General features: G+C 41.1%; 1 protein-coding gene across 1 annotated transcript; it reads right to left on the bottom strand.

Annotated features, from left to right (window-relative positions):
• Positions 1-1,371: 1,371 nt before the first annotated feature.
• On the bottom strand, positions 1,372-21,897 carry LOC143300179 (transport and Golgi organization protein 6 homolog). Its single transcript, XM_076613737.1, has 15 exons — positions 21,778-21,897; positions 20,203-21,161; positions 19,635-19,764; positions 18,944-19,062; positions 18,053-18,283; positions 16,729-16,841; positions 15,364-15,537; positions 14,215-14,320; positions 12,642-12,842; positions 10,881-11,006; positions 8,437-8,631; positions 5,576-6,482; positions 3,980-4,131; positions 3,464-3,574; positions 1,372-2,366 (listed from the first exon to the last, which is right to left on the bottom strand). Exons 1-15 carry the CDS (start codon positions 21,869-21,871, stop codon positions 2,172-2,174), a joined length of 3,813 nt encoding a protein of 1,270 aa, XP_076469852.1. The 5' UTR covers positions 21,872-21,897; the 3' UTR covers positions 1,372-2,171.
• Positions 21,898-21,936: the final 39 nt, after the last annotated feature.

Consider the following 21,936-nt stretch of genomic DNA (forward strand, 5'->3'; position numbering starts at 1 on the left):
TTGGATTTGAACCATGGACCTTACAGACATGTGGGACAGTCAATGAAATCTCTAACTACTTGGCAACCAGTCAGCATACCAGTCAACAATCTACCTCTGTCATGTAGCTCAGAACAAGATGATCTGGACCAACATCATGAAAATTTATTTTTCCATAAATTATGATGGGAAAATCGATAACATTTTCTGCCCTATTTTAAAACATTCATCTGTTATGATGACAATAACAATAACATTTTCTTCCTCTTTTACTGAATTTGGGAGAAGAAAGTTGTTGTTGTTGTTTTCCTTTCAGTAATCTATACTTCGTTACAGAAGGGTTTGTGATTGTTTCCTTAACCATTTTGTTTTCTTTGTTTGGTTTATTCAACCATCACAAACTTTTCTTGTTGTTTTTTGTTTCATTTCATTTTTACTTCATTATGTTGTTGTGATATCCGCCGGGCGCAAAAGCCGAGTGGTTAAAGTGTTGGACTGTCAATCTGAGGGTCCCGGGTTCGAATCACGGTGACGGCGCCTGGTGGGTAAAGGGTGGAGATTTTTACGATCTCCCAGGTCAGCATATGTGCAGACCTGCTAGTGCCTGAACCCCCTTCGTGTGTATATGCAAGCAGAAGATCAAATACGCACGTTAAAGATCCTGTAATCCATGTCAGCGTTCGGTGGGTTATGGAAACAAGAACATACCCAGCATGCACACCCCCGAAAACAGAGTATGGCTGCCTACATGGCGGGGGTAAAAACGGTCATACACGTAAAAGCCCACTCATGTGCATACGAGTGAACGCAGAAGAAGTTGTGATATCCTACTGTGTATATGGGAAGAGGGATTAAAATCATAAATATATATATCTCAAAGTGAAAAAACATCATTTCTGCATGACTTTAACAGCAACCTTGGAATGCATGTAGCTACAGGGATGCATGGATATACATACATGCATTTCTATGCATGCGTATGTGCACCTGGTGATTTTTTTTGTGGTTTTAAACTGTAGCTGTTATTGAAAAACTAAAAAAAATCTTTAATTTTACAGAAACGGCTTTACACACACATACACACTTACATGCATACACACACATGCATGCATAAATATACAATGCAGACTTAAACACACACAAAAAAAACACAAGCATGTGTGCACACATGAACCGTTTATATTGTATTTTACTGCATTTCTTTTTCAAGTTAGTTTATTCCACAGTGATATATTTCCTTTTCTCTCTCTCTCTCACACACACATGCACCCACACCTACACACCCATGCACACCCACACATATACCCCCATCCATAACCACCCACCTACATACCCAATCGCACCCACCCACTTCCACTCCCAACACCCACCCACACCCCACCACCCCCACAATGCACTTTCCTCTTAACTCTCCATAAGGGGTACAGAAAGATACACTGACAATGCAAGACCATTAAAGATTTGTGTTCATCAAATCAACATACCCTCCAGTCCACTTTAAAAAAAAATAGTTTCAGTTTTAAGGAATCGTAGAAGCATGGAGACTTAAAGGTCATCTCAAAATATCAAAGCGAGCAGACTTTCAGAGCAATCGTCCGGAAGTTTCAAAGCATACAGTCTTTAGGAAAAATCATTTTGAAAGTATCAACAAAGTATGCAGGTTTTCAGAACAATCATCTGAAAGTATTGTATTGTATTGTATTGTATTACTTTCTGTCGCAACAGAGTTCTCGGTGTGAAAGATCGGGCTGCTGTCCCCGGGGAAGGCATAACGCCACAGCGCAGCTGCGGTATTTTTTTGTTTTTTCTGTCGGCGGGTGTATTTGTTTTACTGAACTATCAAAGAGGACCTTTCCACAGAATTTAGCCAGGGACAAGCCTTTCGCTGCCAAGAGTTCTTTTATGTGCACTAAGAGCATGCTGCACACGGGACCTCAATTTATCATCATATTCAAATAAAAGCATGCAGACTTTAGGAAACAATCATCTGAAAGTCTTGGCACGGGACCACAGTTTATTGTCAGATCAGAATGAAAGCGTGCAGACTTTTGGGAACAATTGTCTGAAAGTGTTGGCACGGAATCACAGTTTATTGTCACATCCAAACGAAAGCGTGCAGACTTTGGGAACAACCAGGACCACTGTATATTGTCAGATCCAAACGAAAGCTGTGCAGACTTTTGGGGAAGCGATCACCTGAAAGTGTCGGCATCAGACAGGACCTGGATTTTCTTCTGAAGGGCCTGTCGGGGGAAGGCAAAGTCCCTGGTGACTCTGTCCAGATGGTCCAGAGCCGTGTGGGCGTGGAGTCTCACCGCCTCGTCCTCCTCCACCACACTCACCTTCTTCAGCAGCCGGTACAGCCTGGGCAGCACGGACTCTAGCACCTGCAGAGCAATGTTGATGATGATGATGATGATAATAATAATAATGATAATAATAATAATATGATGATGATGATAACAACAGAAAAAATGATGGAAATAAGAATATTAACAATAGAAATAATAATAATAAGAATAATAGTGGTAACAATAACAGAAATAATGATATCAGCAATAATAATAAAATGAATAGAAGTAATAATGATAATAATAAATACAATGAAAAATGATGGAAATAAGAATATTAACAATAGAAATAATAATAAGAAGAAGAATAGTGGTAACAATAACAGAAATAATAATGGTAATAGTATTAATAATAATATGAATAGAAGTAATAATGATAACAATAATGACAACGAAAAATGATGGAAATAAGAATATTAACAATAGAAATAATAAGAAAAAGAATAATAGTGGTAACAATAACAGAAATAATAATGGTAATAGTAATAATAATAAAATGAATAGAAGTAATAATAATGACAATGAAAAATGATGGAAATAAGAATATTAACAATAGAAATAATAAGAAAAAGAATAATAGTGGTAACAATAACAGAAATAATAATGGTAATAGTAATAATAATAAAATGAATAGAAGTAATAATGATAGAAAAAATGACAATGAAAATGATAATGACAACAGAAATAATGATACAAATAGAAATACTACGGCCACTACCACCACCACCAACACAACAACAGCACCACCACCACCACCACCAACAACAACAACAACAGCACTTCCACCAACAACAACAGTATTGATATAGCACTGAATCTTGCGCAGAGTCAAATCAGTGCTAGTCCTCCGTCTGCATGCGTTACTCTGGTTCTGAGGGGAGAAAGGCAAAACATAAATTCATGCAAAACTGAAACCAACACACAGTGTACACTGGAAAAAGGGAGGGGAGGGGGTAGCTATTCCCCCCATGCCCCTCCCCCCCCTTTTTTTAACATTTTTTTTATTCATCAATCTAAAACATTTTTTGTTTGTCCTTCACTTAGATTAGGAAGACTTAAAACTGAACACAACAACTGATCATCACAAAGACACACACACACACACACACACACACACACACACACAAACTCACAGTGAAGCAGTCGCTGCCTAATCCCTCCAGCAGTTTGGCCAAGGTCAAGGCTGCGGCCTGTCGGACAATAGTCTCATCAGTCTCCACCAAGGAAGAGCAGCAGTGGAGAACCTGCCAACAGGAATCAGGAATGCTGAAAAACAGGGGACAATTCTAGTCCCAACACATCTGTTGCTGTCTCTGTTACCATGTAAGAATTTGATTTATGAGACTGACGGGCGCCATAGCCGAATGGTTAAAGCGTTGGACTTTCGATCTGAGGGTCTCGGGTTCGAATCACGGTGACGGCGCCTGGTGGGTAAAGGGTGGAGATTTTTACGATCTCCTAGGTCAACATATGTGCAGACCTGCTGGTGCCTGAACCCCCTTTGTGTGTATGCGCAAGCATAAGATCAAATACGCATGTTAAAGATCCTGAATCAGGGGAGCAAATTCTTAGTACTGAGTTAACCATTATTATGAACAGATTGTAGTAAAAAGACAACCCCCCCACCCTCCGACTGCTTGTTCAAGTACCTCATGCAAAACAGGCCCCAGAGAGAAGCGCAGCAAGGAGCACACTTCTGCCAAATTGGAGACACTGCTGGCCCTGACCGTGACGTCCTTGTCTCGTGCCCCTGTCAAGACTGCCCCCAGGAGCAATTCGCGGTACTTCGGAATCATCTCCCCTGCAGTTAAAAAAATGGATGAGTGAATGACAGTTCAATAATATGAACAAATAAGTGCTACCTAATTAACAGAATAGAAATCCAATCTCTGGTATGAATTATTCACAATTTTATTTATTTATTATTTTTTAAGGTTAAAGGTCCCATTGCCTTTTACAGTTGTAGTAGCAGAGAATTCATATTCACCGTGTCTAGGGTTCAGCATAGGAAGGTGAGGGCTGCTTTTATTTATATAGTTTTAACCTGCCAACCATACCCTGATCATTGGTGAACACTGGAACTTTAAGTCCAATGCCTTACCAATTCAGCCATGGTGTATAATAATAATGGATACTTATATAGCACACTATCCAGAAATCTGCTCTAGGTGCTTTACAAAAAACGCTTTTGTAAACATAAAACATTATATCTATGTTACATATACACACCAAAATGTGACTACACACACACACACACACACACACACTGCATACATACATTTTAACAAACATGTGTATCTAACAGCTACCCTAACACATACGTACACATAGGCAGGCACAAACTTACTTAAACACATGCACACACAATACACATTCATATACATGCATGTAGTTATGGCGTATCCTAAAATACTGGGCTTATCTGTTACAAATTATTAAAAAAATAATAATAAAAATAATTAAAAAAATGAGGAGGGGGGACAGAGACACCCTTTGTTATATTCACCCAAATATGAAAAAAAAATTACATTGCATCCTGTTTTCATTTACCTCACCCATCTTAAACATTCTATAATTTAATCCCTTTGTTCCCCAAAATTATTTTATTTACATTACCTTCACTAATCTTTATAATACACTGAGATTTCAACAGACCATGCGCTCACTGAATAAAAAAACAAACATGACCTAGAATTATTTCATTCATATTTTCTTCTTTAAAAATCAAAATTTGTCAGACTTTGTATCTTATTTGTGAATAATCTTTGACACATCGGATTTTGTAATGAGATTGTTAAAATAGTTATGAACAGTAAACATTTAGTATCTAAGAAAACAAAACAATCAAGTCAACAACTTAGTTTCATCAAAATCAGCTCAGTAAATCTGTTATACTTCTAAAACCTAAATCTGCTCATCGCCAACATTTGTTTGAGCAGTCTGTAAACTTTTTGCATTCATTTTATAGAACTGTTCTTTTGATCAGGATTATTTCATACAATCAATGTCAGTTAATCATCAATTCATATATGCTTGTCTTTGATGATTTTGAATTTGATGAAACTAAGCTCTTCAGTTAGAGTTATTACTTTGAAATTCATTTAGACCTTCAGAATTGAATCTGATAAAGTTTTATTGTACATGTATAGGACTTAATAGGAAATAAATGCGTAAAAAAACACATTCACAAAACAAGTGCACAAAATCTGCATGAAACATTGCAGATTTCAAACCACAAAGCATACCCAGATTTCTGGTGGCCTTCATCAATGCCTCGCCGACTTTCACTCGGTGTTCAGCAGTCAGCTGTGACTCCGCCTGGCGACCGAAACCAGCAAACTCGTTGGCCAGAGAGGGCAGCACTGACTCAGGGAAGCGGTTGGACAGAGCGGTCAGACCGTTGATGGCCGCAAGGTAGAGGTAGGAGTCACCATGTCGCAGGTTCTCCTCAAATACTTTCTGCACCACGGCATTCTGGGACAGCGTTTCAGCATCTCCCTCCTGCACCAGCCTGGCCAGGGAGATGAGGGCGTGTCCGCGAACGGGTAACAGAGGGTCGCACAGCTCCTGGAAAACCGTCTGTAGGGGTGACTGCCCTTGTTTCCCTGGTTCTTCGCTGTAGGGGGCCTGCGGTGGTGGTGAGTCCTGCTGCTCTGGAAGATCAGCAACTTCTGTGTCTTTACTTGATGTCGGAACCTCGTGAATCGTGGTCTGATCTGAATCCGTCACACTCACCACATCTTTACGTACTGTTTCTGATGACAGTGTTTCTGCTTGCGATGACGGTGAAGTTTTCTTAACTTCTGAAGGAGATGATTCCAAAGTGTGTCTCTTATCACCGGTCGATGTTTCAGTTTGTGAAGACAATAAAGATTTCTTAACTTCTGAAGGAGATAATTCCACAGTGTGTCTGTTCTCACTGGTCACTGCTTTTGTCGGTGATTCAGGAACAGTCACCCTCGCAGCAGAAGAAGGTGTCTCCTGTGTCTGTGTCTCAGAACTGGGGGCGGGAAGGTCTGACAGCACTTCAATCAGCGGTTTGGAAGGAGGCGGTATTCGGGTGGGATGTGTGAGCTCCTCACTGAGTGATGTTTCTATCAAAGGACAGGAAGTGTCTCTGTTGTTGGAAGGTGCGGCTGGTTTCTCCCTTCCCTGAGACAGAAGAGAAATGCAGTCTAATGTACCGTAAAGATCGGTCTATTGAGCGCACTGGTATATAAGCCGCACCCACTAAATTTTGGAAAAAACTGAACTTTATACATACATAAGCCGCACTGGCTTATAAGCCGCACTTATTTCCGGTACTGGAACACATACTGATACTACAGAAAAGCTGTCGATACTGTAGGTTATGAAATAAACACAAGCGGGAACCATACAAAGAAAAGCAAGTGAAAATACTGCCAGTGCCACAAAAAAATAATAAATAAACACAATGAAAATAAGATCCATACTTTAGGGATAGTCACATTTATTCAATGTCATCCTGCTCACTGAATCCACTGAAATCTTCGTCTTCAGTGTCTGAGTTGAAGAGAACCAGCACAGCTTCCTCCGCCATCTTGTCACTGACTTCAGCCTCGCTTTCACTTCAAAAACATGAAGGTGGAGGTCGCTGCTGGTTCGTCGCTTGCACTGTCATCTGCTAGGTCGATCGCCTTCAATTTGAAGGCTGCATCATAGGCATAACGTCACGTTTTCGGCATGATGAGGGTGTACGCTTGAGCAGAGTAGAACCGAATGCTGATCTGAAGGCTTTAATGTGTGCGGATTTGATTTATAAAACGTAAACAGTTAGCACACTATCCTGAAGCTCATCCAAAAATTCATGGACAGAAATCATGACTTTGGTGAGTTGAAGGGCAGCTAAGAATAGGCGAGAATGTGACACTCCCGGGATCGTTAAAATCCTCAAATAAGCCGCATCATTGTATAAGCCGCAGAGGCTGAAGCTGGAGTAAAAAGTCGCGGCTTATAGACCAAACTTTACGGTACATGTGTGTGTGTGTGTGTGTGTGTGTGTGTGTGTGCACATGTCTGAAGCCTGACTGAATGACACAGGAAATGAAGGTTGAGTACCTGAAGGCAGCTATCAGTTGCTTCTACCCAGGTACGCAGCCTGTCATGCCAATGACACTGTGATTGTAAAGTGCTTTGGTCTTGGTCTCTGACCAAAGATAGGTGCTGTATAAGTATCAACATTAATAACGATAACAATAATGATTATGATACTACAACTAATAATGTTAACAACAACAATATACTGACATCTAACAGCAAGTAGGGAACACATGGAAGAATGACAACTGTATTTCAGCACCAGATAAACTCCATCATATTAATATACTTTTGCATAAAGACACACATGTAAGTGCAAGAATGCAGTCACAGACACATGCATACATTTATATTACCATTCAGTCTAAAGTTATATGGTAACATGTACTTACTTCCTGAAAGGGGTGCACACACACACACACACACACACACACACACACGCACGCACGCACACACACACACACACACACACACACGTTAAGTTTGTAATTTCAAGCCCATTTCATCAATACCACTCGGCAAAAATTGAACTGAAATTAACCGCTCAATCCAATTAATTACTTGATTACTTAATAGGTAAGTGATTAATTAATCAAAGTAAGAAAGAACAAAATGAGGGAAGGAAAACAGAAAGGAAGAATTAACACTGAAGTAAAAAAGGAAATTTTCTATCTAAAATTACGTTTAAGTAACATACTAACCGTGACCCACTAGTGCAGACTCCGGCAGGGGTCTGGCATTCCTGTCCTGTGCAAACTACTATCCACCTATGCGGAGAAAACAAAAGTAGCTACGGCCAATAACCTCCCGGAAGTAGGTAACCTCCCCTTTGTCCCCCTGACTAGTGCCCTCTTTTTCCGGCAGCCATCATGACTCCTGTTCCTGTGCTCTTCATACGGCTAAGTTTTTTCGTATTTTCTGTCTGTCTGTCGATTCTCTGGCGTTCTTGTTTTTTTGTCAAATCATGTCTCCAACCAGGTCACATAATTATATAGCTCGACTGAGCGACCGCAATAAAATTAAGAAAAGCGAGAAAGACGACTCTTACTCCTGTCCCTTCCTGCTCATCCCTGCTCCCTGCTTTCTTGCTTTGCTGCAGCGAAGACCACACAGCGCCTCTGGTTGCTATGGCGACGCGGATGTCTGAAGCCATTTCTCTAATGAACTCGTCCGAATGACCTTGACCGATGACGTCCAGAAGTGGCAACATGCTGTCCATCAGCTGCTGATCGTCTTCCTTCATCTAGGGAAAGAAAATGTAAACAGACACATGAAAAAAAGGTTAGATAGGAGGGGGGGGGGGGGTGCAGACAGTTTGGATTAAACACATACATAAATGACGATATAAAGATACAAAGAGATGCAGATGAATGATTAACACAGTTAAATAGGTGGAGACAGATAGGAATAAACAAACAGGAATAAACACATACATAAATGATGATACATAAAGATACAGAGAGACACAGATAAATAAATAACACAGTCAAATAGGTGGAGACGGACTGGAATTAATATACATAAATGATGATATATAAAGATACAGAGAGACACAGATATTGATAACAGAAGGAGACAGATATGAATAAATACATACATAAATGATGATATTAAGATACAGAGAGACACAGAGAAACAAACAACACAGTTAAATAGGTGGAGACAGATAGGAATAAACGATGATATACGAAGATACAGAGAGACACAGATAAATGAATAACACAGTTAAATATGCGGAGACAGGAATAAACACATACATAAATGATGATACAAAGATACAAACACAAATAAATAAATAATGCAGTTGAATATGCGTGGACAGACAGAACTGAACACAGACATAAATAATGAGACAAACATACATAGAGACATACAGATGTGAACAGATATGTAAATACAACAGAGAAATAGAAAGTTGTCTCTAGGGCTCAGCATAGGAAAGAGACCAAGGCCTGCCAAGTACTCTCCCTTCACCTGTCTAACCTTCCTGAACCACAGTCAGGTACCCATTCACTCCTGGGTGGAGTGAGGAGTTAACTCTCTCCATACGAACGGCGAAAGAGACGACGTTAACAGCGTTTCACCCCAATTACCACCATCAAAATATTGCAAGCGGAAGGCTCTTATACTGAAGAGGTGAATGTTGACAAAGAATACCACAATTCTGACGACGGAAGCTAAAGGTTGGGTCATTGAGACACCCACTGGACATCCGAGGGGTCTGTGTAGAGGAGAAGAGAGGACTGGCCGTACTGAGTGAGTTAAATGCTCTTCCAAAGGACACAGGACCATGGCAGAGCGGGGCCTCGAACCCTGATCACTGGTGAACAGTGGATCACAAGTCCAATGCCGGACTTGGCCACAGCACAGAGATACCGACTGTTATGATTTCGCCGTTAAACGGAAATGGGGATGGATAGGCCATACACTACGCAAGCCTGCAACAAACATCACAAGACAGGCTCTTGATTGGAACCCACAGGGGAAAAGGAAAGTTGGCCGTCCGAAGCAGACCTGGCGGAGAAGCATTAAGGCAGAGACAAGGGCGGCCGGAATGACGTGGGCCGAACTGAAGAGGACCAGCCAGAGCCGGGTGCGTTGGAGGAGTGTTGTTGCGGCCCTATGTTCCCCACGGAATCAAGAGGAATAAGTCAAGTAAGTCATGATTTTGCCGTATTTTGTTACGTTTGATCGCAGTTTGTTCCGATGTTCTTGATCGCACTTTGTTCTGATGTTACACCATTGTCAAAATTGTTTTGATGAGTTCATTTTTGACTACTTAGCATCTCAAGAATGCATCAAGTCATTGAATGACACTTGCTACAGTATGCCTCTCTCAGTTGACCTCAGACTGGACAGTGGAAAACCAAACTAATGCAACAATCACAAACAGCCTCTGGTGGCAGTTACACTGTGTTGCAGGTAGGCCGAAGTGTTTGTATGCCTTGCAGATAAAATGTAAGTTTGCTGATGTGGCTTGGAGTCTGAGAGTTCCTACCAAATTCAAAATGTTTCTACCAAATTTCCTGATTGTTCCTACAAAAACTTGACGGGAGTTGGCATCTCTGACAGCACCTCTTCTTCTTCTTCTTCTGCGTTCACTCGTATGCACACGAGTGGGCTTTTACGTGTATGACCGTTTTTACCCCGCCATGTAGGCAGCCATACTCCGCTTTCGGGGGTGTGCATGCTGGGTATGTTCTTGTTTCCATAACCCACCGAACGCTGACATGGATTACAGGATCTTTAACATGCGTATTTGATCTTCTGTTTGCATATACACACGAAGGGGGTTCAGGCACTAGCAGGTCTGCACATATGTTGACCTGGGAGATCGTAAAAATCTCCACCCTTTACCCACCAGGCGCCGTCACCGTGATTTGAACCCGGGACCCTCAGATTGACAGTCCAACGCTTTAACCACTTGGCTATTGTGCCCGTCTGACAGCAACCTTGATCAAGCTGTTATCACTGACAGTCATTCAACCTTACCTCGACAGCGCCGGCCATGACAGCGGTCAGAAGTCCCATGGCCATTGACATGGTTTCCGTTTCAAAGACGGCCATCTCCTCGTCAGTTGTCCCTCCACACACTGCCACACCCCTCTCCAGGGATGCCTGCAGTCAGCATTAGCTTCAGTTTCAGTTCCAAGGTGGTGTCAAAGCATTATGACTGATCCATATGTGCTATACCACATCTACTTCAGCAAAAAAAAAAAAAAAAAAAAGTGAAGCAGATGCCTATTATATATGTACTTTTTCATGTGAGGCACCTACAGCCCATCTGTGGGGAGTTTGTGCCATATTAGTACAATACATTCTTATTATTATTATGCCTGACCTTCACATAAACCCAACATGCCAATCAGGCCCTCAGAGCAAACACTATGTTCATATAAAACATCAATATAAAATGAAAGTAACAAATAATTAATTCAATTGATGTATAATACAGTGAAAGATACTAAGAAGGCATATGACTGAAATAAAAATAAAATTCTGCTTCTGTTGTGTGCTTCTTAGGCTGCCCAGTTGCTTTGCAAGCTGTGCACAGAACATATAAACACCCAGCACAATGCAACTAGTATTAAAACAACAACATTAAGTTACTCTGTGTTCTGCTATCATATCAGTATGCCTCTTAGATTCTCTGTTCAAATGATTAATTAAACAAAAGATTCATAGAAACTTAACCCATTCAGTGCCAAGCCTATTTTATGCTAAGTGACAACAATTTGCCAAGAAATGTTTCGGTTATGGAGAGTAAATATTATTTTTTTCAAAATCTAGCATGAAAACTACTGAAATAAACTTCACGTAACCTACACTTTTCTGAAAGGAAACTGAACACACTATCCACTTATGACCATTTCATGTGAATTTAATTACTTCGCAACAGGAAAATTCCTACAATGACACACACACAATTTGCTTCCTGGGGCACTTTTTTGCACAGCGGAAGGACACAAAAATTTCTGTCCTGGGGCACTAAATGGATTAATCCTTCGACCCCTTTTGTGAAGGGTGTGAAGGAAAAAACGACAATATGTATCACACTGAATCACAAATTATGTACAGCAATATCAAAAGAAACAAGCATAAAAACACACACATACACAAGTCAAAGTTTGGCATATTAATATGTGAGTTCCACATGTGATGACAAGTTTCACACCATTCCCAAATTTACTGTAAGAAAGTTATGTTTTATTCCCAGCACAAATTAAACTGCAAACAACAGAACAGTCCAGTAAAAACAATTTATGATCAGCAGCTCTCTTTCATTATTCTGAAATTTGGCAGAGGAGCAAAAATAGGTACAGATCAATAATGGTAGCTTAGTTGTCTGACTCTTGCTCAACTATGAGCCACAATGACCGGATCACTGCTATAGTTCGACTACTATTTGTGCAGAAAACTTGACATGCATGGACACACATTCACACACACACGCATACACACACACACACACATGAACGCACACACACACACACACACACACACAGGAATCACCTCAAGAAGGCCTCACTGCGTTCAGACAAATCCATATATGCTACACCACATCTGCTAAGCAGGTGCCTGACGAGCAGCGTAACCCAACACTCTCAGTCAGGCCTTGAGAGAAAAAACAAGAAAACAAACAGAAAACAAAAACAAAAAACAACAACAAAAAAACAAGTAAATGGATACAACATTAATTTGTGAATGAAGGAATAACTGAACAAACAAATAAATAAACGAATAGCATGTCACCTTGACAAACAACAGGATGTGGGTGTTGTCAGACAAACACTCCGATCCAAACGTTTCGCAGATGGACGCCAGGAGGTGCAGCACCGTCACTCTCCTCATTAGCTCCCCTTGCTTCTCCTCCCTGACCTCTGACCTCAGAGCGCTCGCCGGCAGCACGATGTCTGACTGCTGCGTTTCCTTGGTGATCATCTCCGTCATCTCCTGTCAACAGTTAAGTTTCAGAAGGTGTCAGCCCCTGAAAACGGAGTATGGCTGCCTACATGGCAGGGTAAAAAAAACAGTCATACATGTAAAAACCCACTCATGAACAAACGAGTGAACATGGGAGTTGTAGCCCACGAATGAACGATGAAGAAGAAGAAGAAACTTTCAAGGTGTGTGAACTGATCCATGTACACTACGCAAACATCAACTATGAAAACAGAAAATCAAAGATCATCAAAACAGGAGCAGATGCCTGTTAACTTGATGGTCAGGCCTTGAGAGCCTAACACAGGGGGTTTTTTTTTTGTTTTGTAGTCTTTTCTAAGGAAAAAGAGAGGGAAAAAAAATCATTAAGCAAGTAAATATGTTCAAATATGAAGAAATGAAAAAAATCGTAAAATATTTCAGAAAGCGAATGATTGGAATAAAATAGTAAAAAAAAAAAAAAAAGGGTCATGCGTTCAGTAAACACATGCATGCACACTCACACCAGCATGCAAATGAACACACACACACAGAGATATACAGACACATTCGCACTAGCATGCAAAGGCACACACACAGACACGCTCACACAAACATGCAAATACACACTCACACAGACATGTACACAGACACACAAGACACATGCACACACACACACACACACACACATACACACACAGGTACATTGCACACACTCAACAATAAGCAGTCTTAAGGCCAAAGCCTTAAATGAAAAAACGTCCAGCCAAAAGGTTTTGGGAATAAGGATATCAGCATTCCACATATATGAATAAAAAGTGTGTGTGTGTGTGTGTGTGTGTGTGTGTGTGTGTGTGTGTGTGAATGTACTTTAATACACATGATACCACAAAAATACACCCACACACAACATGCACACACACATTCCACTCTAAAACAGAAGAAATGCACACACTCACACACACACACATACACATACATACACACACATTCCATGCTAAAACTTACAGAAGAAATGCATACCTCTCAACAAATTAAAGTGCTGGCAAAACACACACACACACACACACACGCACACACAAAAACACACACACAAACACACACACATACACACGAACACACACACATACATTCACATTCCATGGTAAAACTAACTGAAGAAATGCATATTTCTCAACAAATTAAAGAGCCAACAATACACACACACACACACACACACACACACAAAATAAAAACAAACAACAACAACCACAAAACACACACACACACATACACAAACAATACACACACACGCTCACTTACAACACACACATGAACACACACACACACACACACACACACACACACATATACAAACCACCACACACACACACCAACACTCAAAATCAAAACAGTAATGAATGACCTTGAGCAAGGTGACCAACAGTTCTCCCGCTACCCCATCTTTTTTCAGGTCCTGAAGGATGCTGACAACTGCTGCCACCTTCTGTTCCTCACTCAGGCCACACTCACTGTGCAAACAAAATGATGCATTGAAAAAATCAACACAAAAGCATAGAACGGTTTAGCAAAACACTGGACAGAACAGTTAAAAAAAACACAAACACAGTAAAAAATTTAAAAGATATGCATAAGATTATATATATATATATATACACACATATATATGTATGTATATATACACAGAGAGAGAGAGAGATTTCAGAGAATTCATTCATTTTAGGCCATAACCCCATATGAACTGGGGGCGATAACAGAGTTCAACATGTGTTACTACAACTACCTGAACACAATAAGCATAACCAGATACCACAACAATTAGGGAGAGAGAGTGAAAGAGCGAAATAAAGAAATAAAAACAACAGTCTTTTCATATCTTAAAAACTTGCAATTGTACCATATTTTCACTGTAATAGCTTCTTCAGGGTAAAAAAAAAAAAAAAAAAAAAAGAGGCAGAAACATATTACGATTCTTATATTTATGAAATGGAATTATATCAAGCAAGAATAATGCTTGTACTGCTGTCTTATTTTCTCTTCCAAGTTATTTTTCAAGTTTGTATCGGGTTAATATGGGGAGTGATGGCCTAGAGGTAACACGTCCACCTAGGAAGTGAGAGAATCTGAGCACGCTGGTTCGAATCACGGCTCAGCTGCTGATATTTTCTCCCCCTCCACTAGACCTTCAGTGGTGGTCTGGACACTAGTCATTCGGATGAGACAATAAACCGAGGTCCCGTGTGCAGCATGCACTTAGCGCACATAAAAGAATCCATGGCAACAAAAGGGTTGTTCCTGGCAAAATTCTGCAGAAAAATCCACTTTGACAGGAAAAACAAATAAAACTGCACACAGGAAAAAATACAAAAAAATGGGTGGCGCTGTAGTGTAGCGACACGCTCTCCCTGGGGAGAGCAGCCCGAATTTCACACAGAAAAATCTGTTGTGATAAAAAGAAGTACAAATATAAATATTTATTTTTTTTCAGCTCTGATACACCCCTGCGTGGTTGGCAGAGCTATACGCAACAAACAGACAAAGACAAGAGACTCACCAACTGGGCTTACTGTACACAGCCTGTAGACCCCCTCGACTGCCGGCCTCAAAGCGAACTGCCAGCGGAACGGCACTAGGACCCTGGCCGATGCAGTGGTCATGGAGACATTGTGCCGCCTCCGTGTGACCTAGCCACTTGAGGTGGCTCAGCAGCAGATCCCTCACCCACTGTCTGTAAAGAGAGAACAAGAAACATCCTCTATGACCTTCACCCTGTAAAACATTTAGGTTAGCTCACTCGGGACGACAAGTTTTCTCCCTTGCTTTTCAACACAGACGGCCCATTTGTAAGGGTTTGGAAAAAAATTACAAAAAATACAAAATACTGTGTAAGAAAATGAAACTTTCAGAACTGGTTTATTACATGTTGAGCTATTACATTAAAAAAATCAAATTTCTCATCTTATTTTTACAGTTTTGCCATATGTAGAAAATACTGCCAATTTTTCACCCCGAATCACCATACCCATGCTCGCTTTCTTCATTAAATTCGGTTTCTTCTTCGTCATCATCCACCTCTTCAATGTCCGACCCTTCAGTTTGTAGCATTTCAAGTACTTCGGCAACCCTAAAATGTTGCCGTCACTGCCTTGTTCTCTTCACAACATTCTGAGAAGAGCCCGCTTTGCTAACAGGCTGGCACGCGAGCAGACGACCGGTCAGTGACTTTGTCAGCGTGCGTGCGAGACAGGCCACACATCCCAGGCTGACCAATCATACTGTTTGATTGTGGAGTGACCCAGAATAGCGCACTCTGCTTGGCTAATCACAAAATCACGTGTACAGCGCATGATGGAATTTTACTTTCGGAGAATGCTATTCCATTCCTTCGTCCGAATCCGAATACATTTTGTGTAGGAATGCGTGAGCATTTCTTCGTCTGGAGAGAGTTAAACGTCAAAGGTTCCATAGCCTTTTATGGCCATCGGGACAGTGACTTCCTATCCACTGTTTCTAGGGCTCTGGAAAACTGGAGAAAAGTGCCTTTCCCAAAGACACAACACTGTGTCTTGGTTCCGGATCTTTAGTAAATACCTGATACTTCTGCCGTTAATGGCTATGGGACTTTTGATCTTTCATTTTTCTTTTTTTTTTTCTTTTTTTTTTTTACTGATTGTGTTTCGTTTAAATATTTCTTCACTAGTACATAAGTACATTCATTACGATTACATCACATTTAAACCATGTCTTTACTGATACATAAGTACATTCATTATAATCATGTAACATCATTGTCATAATCATTACTGTGACAACTGTAACCCTTGAATCTTCAAATCAACATATTCCCAACCACGCTGTGAAACTGGAGATGTTTGTGTCGGACATTGAAAGTGCAGTGAGGAGTGTGAGTGTGACTCACTTGATGCTGAAGACTGCTGAATGGGTCAGACAGAACAGGGCCCACAACACCTTTCTCGCTGGCTGCAGAGCGCACAGGATGTCCGACAGAGGTTGCTGCCCCCTGACATGTACCTGCAGATACACACACACACACAAACACACGAACACACACACACACACACAGAGGCACACACATTTTACACACACACACAAACACATACACACACACACACGAACACAAACACAAACATAGTGGACTATCAGTACTAAGCCAAGCGCAATGTTGAAGCCATACTTCATACACAAAACTCACACAGTATCATCAAAACCAAGCTAAATCACTTTGAAAATACCAGTGAACAATGTGGAGGCTAAAAAGCCAACAAGTTAAAGTGATAATACAAAAAAAACTGAACGTGTCCACTACAGTAAAGAAATATCTGTATTCACTACAACAGAAGCAACCAGGTGTTACAAATATATTGGTATGATCATCAGTTGTGTCTGACTATGACAATAAGAACAGCAGAGGAGGTAACTGCTGTCCTGACTATGTGGACTAGAATTTGATTACAGTGGAGAGTGTTTTACCCAAATTACACCCCCACTCTCTCGGCCAAGAGGGTTTTAGGACAGTCGGCGTTGGAATGGTCCCCAAAGGCCAACTAGCCCCCAAGGCTGCAGCACTAACAGCCAGAGCAATTTGCTTCCCAGTTCGTGAGTCATAGTCCTTCACAAAAGACTTAGCTGTAAATGATTTCCCATTGCAGCGGAGAAACCATTGATCTTACAGCTCTCACTTGGTTGCTGGCCCAGAGTGAAAGCTGTAAGACCAATGTTCTTTTTCCACATAATCAGGGTACAAAGGGTTAATCAAAGGATGGGAGCAATAGCTGAGTGGTTAAAGCGCTGGACTTTCAATCTGAAGGTCCCTTAAAGCATTGGACTTTCAATCTGAAGGTCCTAGGTTTGAATCTCGGTAACGGCACCGGTTGGGTAAAGGGTGGAGATTTTTTCCAATCTCTCAGGTCAACATGTGTGCAGACCTGCTTGTGCCTGAACACCCTTTGTGTACAGACGCAAGCAGAAGATCAAATACGCATGTTAAAGATCCTGTAATCCATGTCAGCGTTCAGTGGCTTATGGAAACAAGAACATACCTAGCATTGCACACTCTCAAAAACGGAGTATGGCTGCCTACATGGCAGGGTAAAAACAGTCATACACGTAAAAGCCCACTAATATACATACAAGTGAACGTGGGAAGTTGCAGCCCATGAACAAAGAAGAAGAAGAAGAAGAAGACAAGCAAAGAAAGACAACAGCAAGCAGAAACTCCTTACTTTATGCAAGTTCCCCAAACACTGGGTCAAACTTTCCTCTGACACAGCCACAGTCCCTTCCTCCTTGTTATCTCCCCTGTCCAGGCAACACAACAGAGGCTGCAGCAGAGGGCGGTGGAAGTGACGGAAGAATGTCTCGCGGTGCTTGACCGTCATGGCACAGGCCACCGTCCCCACCAGCTGAAGGGACATGCTGGATTCTCTCCCTTCAGAGTGGAGAAGGTCGGTGAGCTGAATAGAAATAGAAATATCACAAAAATGAAATAATCAAATATATATGTGTTCGTTTGTGTGTGTTTGTGTGGATGCGTGTGTGTGTATGTGTGTGTGTGTGTGTGTGTGTGTGTGTGTGAAAGTGTGAATGTGTGTGTGTGTGTGTGTGTGTGTGTGTGTGTTCAAGTGTCTGTGTGTGTGTGAAAGTGTGTGTGTGTGTTTATGTATGTATGTGAGTGTGCGTGCATGCAAGCATGTGTGTGTGCATGTGTGTGAGTATAAGAGAGAGAGGGAGAAAATGAGCAAGCTAGAGGGAGAGAGAGATTACACAACAAATGACATGTTACAAAGTACTTTTCCAGAGAGAAAACTATAAATAATCATGAACCCAACTTTACTTACTCAAAACCAGTGTAAACTGGTGTAAATGGACATTCAACACAGGTTATTCTGGAACCAGAAATTCCAAATTCTGCATAAAATGTGTCAAACAATGTTTCTGTTTTTTCTTTATGACTAAAATAAGGTCTTCACTGTTGAGCAGAATACTTGCATTATTCTCTTGGTTAGTATATATATATATATAATTATATATATATGTGTGTTCTCTTTAATGCCTAGACATTACCATTTGCTGATTCAGTAAATGCTTCACAAGCACCATCAATTATTATTTACCTGCTTCGAGATGTTGGCGACATACTGATCAAGCGACTGGGAAGGCACAGGATAGCCAGAAATGATCTTGGCCACTGTGCCACAATGCTTCCAAGCAACAGGAGACCGTGGATCTGACCCTGAACATCATGTCATAGAAATAACCAATCATTACACAATCAGCACAAGTTTGAGGTTTACAGGACTAATACAATGAACACAAAAATGTTGTTTAAAAGAACAATATGGAACAATTCCAAACAACAAGATTCATGTGTTAACATCTATTTTAGAATTATTAAAACGTTTTAATGTTTTTTTGTGGGGGTGTTGGGGGGGTGGGAATATTCACATCAGTCGCTTGTCAATTCCAAATAAATGCATGAAAGTGACAAGTTAATCAGCAATATAAAAAAAAATCCTATGTTAAGGTTTACAAAATACATATGGCATGTACATGTGTATGCACATGTGTGTGTCTATATGTGTGTATGTGGACATATCAATGTCTGTGTGATTGTTTTGGAAGAATGAAAATTGAGGTGCACACACACACACACACACACACACACACACACTCACACACAACAACAAAATACTGTTGTGAATCAAACACATCTACAGTAAAACATACACAACACACTTGACGATGCTCCATTCATTCTTCCTACACATCCTCAACCCACTGACCAGACTCGACCCCTCAGCTCACCAGCACTAATAGCCTCATGCAGGTGCTGAATTCCCTGCCGTCCTTTGGCCAGAGTGAACAACAGCTGACTGCAACTTTTCTTCAGCCATCCTGGGGGTACAACCACTTGGGAACCTGGGTTTCTGGCAATCTGATGAAAAAAAAATGTATTATATAACACACAGGTAAACCTTGAATACATAATTCGGTATACTCTGGATGACTGACAATGAAGGATATGTGGTGACTTCTCTTCTTTTTTTTTTTATGTGTTCAACAATTAATGATTCATGGGAAATTAGTTTGAGCTGCATGATTTATTTGATGGTAATACCACTAAGATAGCATAGAAAATGGGGCAAAAGGAAAATCTGACGTGCCCTTGATGTTACTTCTAATCAATAACAAAACACTGTGTAATTACAGACAGCCTTACAGCACTGAATCACTTACCAATGAAGTATTAAGTAATATGAAGTATGACACAGTCTGAGCACAAATCCCAACAGCACTGACTGGTCATTACATTATCCTAGCAAAGTAACTAATCATTACAGTAACTAGCAATGTAACTGGCCATTCCATTCACCTGAATTTGCCTTGGAACTCCCGCCTGAAGAACCATCAGCTCTCGGATCAGTGTAGGCTGGCTGACACTGTCCATGACTTTCTCCAGGATTTCTCTATAGTTCACTGTAGTCATCACATCTCCTGCAGCGGAGGCACAAACTTTTGTCATGTCACGCTCAGTCTTTTCACAAGCAGGAGGAACGGAATCAGCAGTACCATCACTTGCCACACTGCGTGGTTTAGAGTTTGCACAGCTTTGAAGCTGTTGGGGTGAAATCATTGTTGGGCTCTTGCTTGCATTCTGGGGGTCTTGCTTTGCTGTTTCAGTCTGTGATTCTTTTTGCTTGAAAGACATTTTCTCTGTCGAAGGAACAGTGTGCAGCAGTTGCAACAAAGCTGCCAAAATATCATTGAGGTGTGTGCTCAGAACAATGGACCTCAACTCATCCACTTTCAACATTTCAGCCAGGACAGACACACACACAGAAAGCCTGGCCCTGTTGGACTCTGACGACTGACTGATGTCAGCAACAGTCGCGGCATCAAGAGGGGCGAGAGTGATCAACTTGCTGCGATGCTGTAAAGGGATTCCCACCCCTGGGGCAAGGTTGGGACAGATCCCCAGGCTGGTGATGAACTGCAGGGCGTTTCTCACCGTGCTGAGGTGTCCCACACTCAGAGCGGCCTTTGTCAAGGGCGGAGCATCTTGAGGGCGCTTTGGTTTGCTGCCTGCACCTGCCACTGTCTCCATGCTGGAACTGTCGCTGTCTTGTTTAAACAAAGCTTGAGATAACAGGTGTAGAAGTTGCAAGATTTTGTTGACATATTTCCATTCAGAAGATGCACCTGGAACATCACTGTTTGTGATCCTTTCTTTCAAATTGGCTGAAAGAGACAGGAACTGTGTGTCACAGAGCTTTCTGTCCAACCTCTCCAGGTTCTGCTGAAGATGCTGCAAGAAGGGATCTTGGGTTGGTTCTGAAACACCATTTTCTTATGATGTTATTTTCATGGACATGGTGTACATGTACTTTCTGTTCTTACTCTTAGTTACGATAATCTTGTCAGCAGATCTGAACCTATCATTCATGATTGATTCAATAATGGGTAAAATAGCACAGAGACAAAGAACAGAACAAATCTGATGAACGCTGTATAGTAATCAAAACTGATGACACAGTGAACTGACGCATATTCTGATTCAAAAACCAAGTGTCAGAATAATCAACTGATTGTGGACACTCTACAGATGATGATGTTAATGATGCGAAAGAGAAACACACACACGCACAAACACACACATACGCGCGCGCGCGCGGGAGAGAGAGAGAGAGAGAGAGAGAGAGAGAGAGAAAGAGGGGGGAGGACTGATTCCAATACATTCCAATACAATCAAGAAATAGACTAATCAAATTTCTTAAGCAGTTTTAGAAGTTTGGACGAGCAAAACCTCAGGCAAATGGGCGTGGGACTCTGACCAAATCATACCACGCTATTTTCCGAAACAAAGAAGGGACTGTATAAAAACTTCAATCAGTATATTTTGTCCCCGCTACTCTGCTGCCACCACTACTTGCTAGTCGTTGTTAAATACCATTGTGTTTTTGTCCACTATTGGATGGAGTCAGCATTAAGTTCAAAGCCTCTATGATATGCTCGATAGACAGATCTTCGCCACGATTCTCCATGTTTTCCTCCAGTCAAGTGTTTTGTGACCGCACGTGTGTTTGTGTGTGTAGAGTCCTCTCCCTTG

The sequence above is a fragment of the Babylonia areolata genome, chromosome 26 (assembly GCF_041734735.1).
Source record: "Babylonia areolata isolate BAREFJ2019XMU chromosome 26, ASM4173473v1, whole genome shotgun sequence".
In the NCBI taxonomy this organism is placed as follows: Eukaryota; Metazoa; Mollusca; class Gastropoda; order Neogastropoda; family Buccinidae; genus Babylonia; species Babylonia areolata.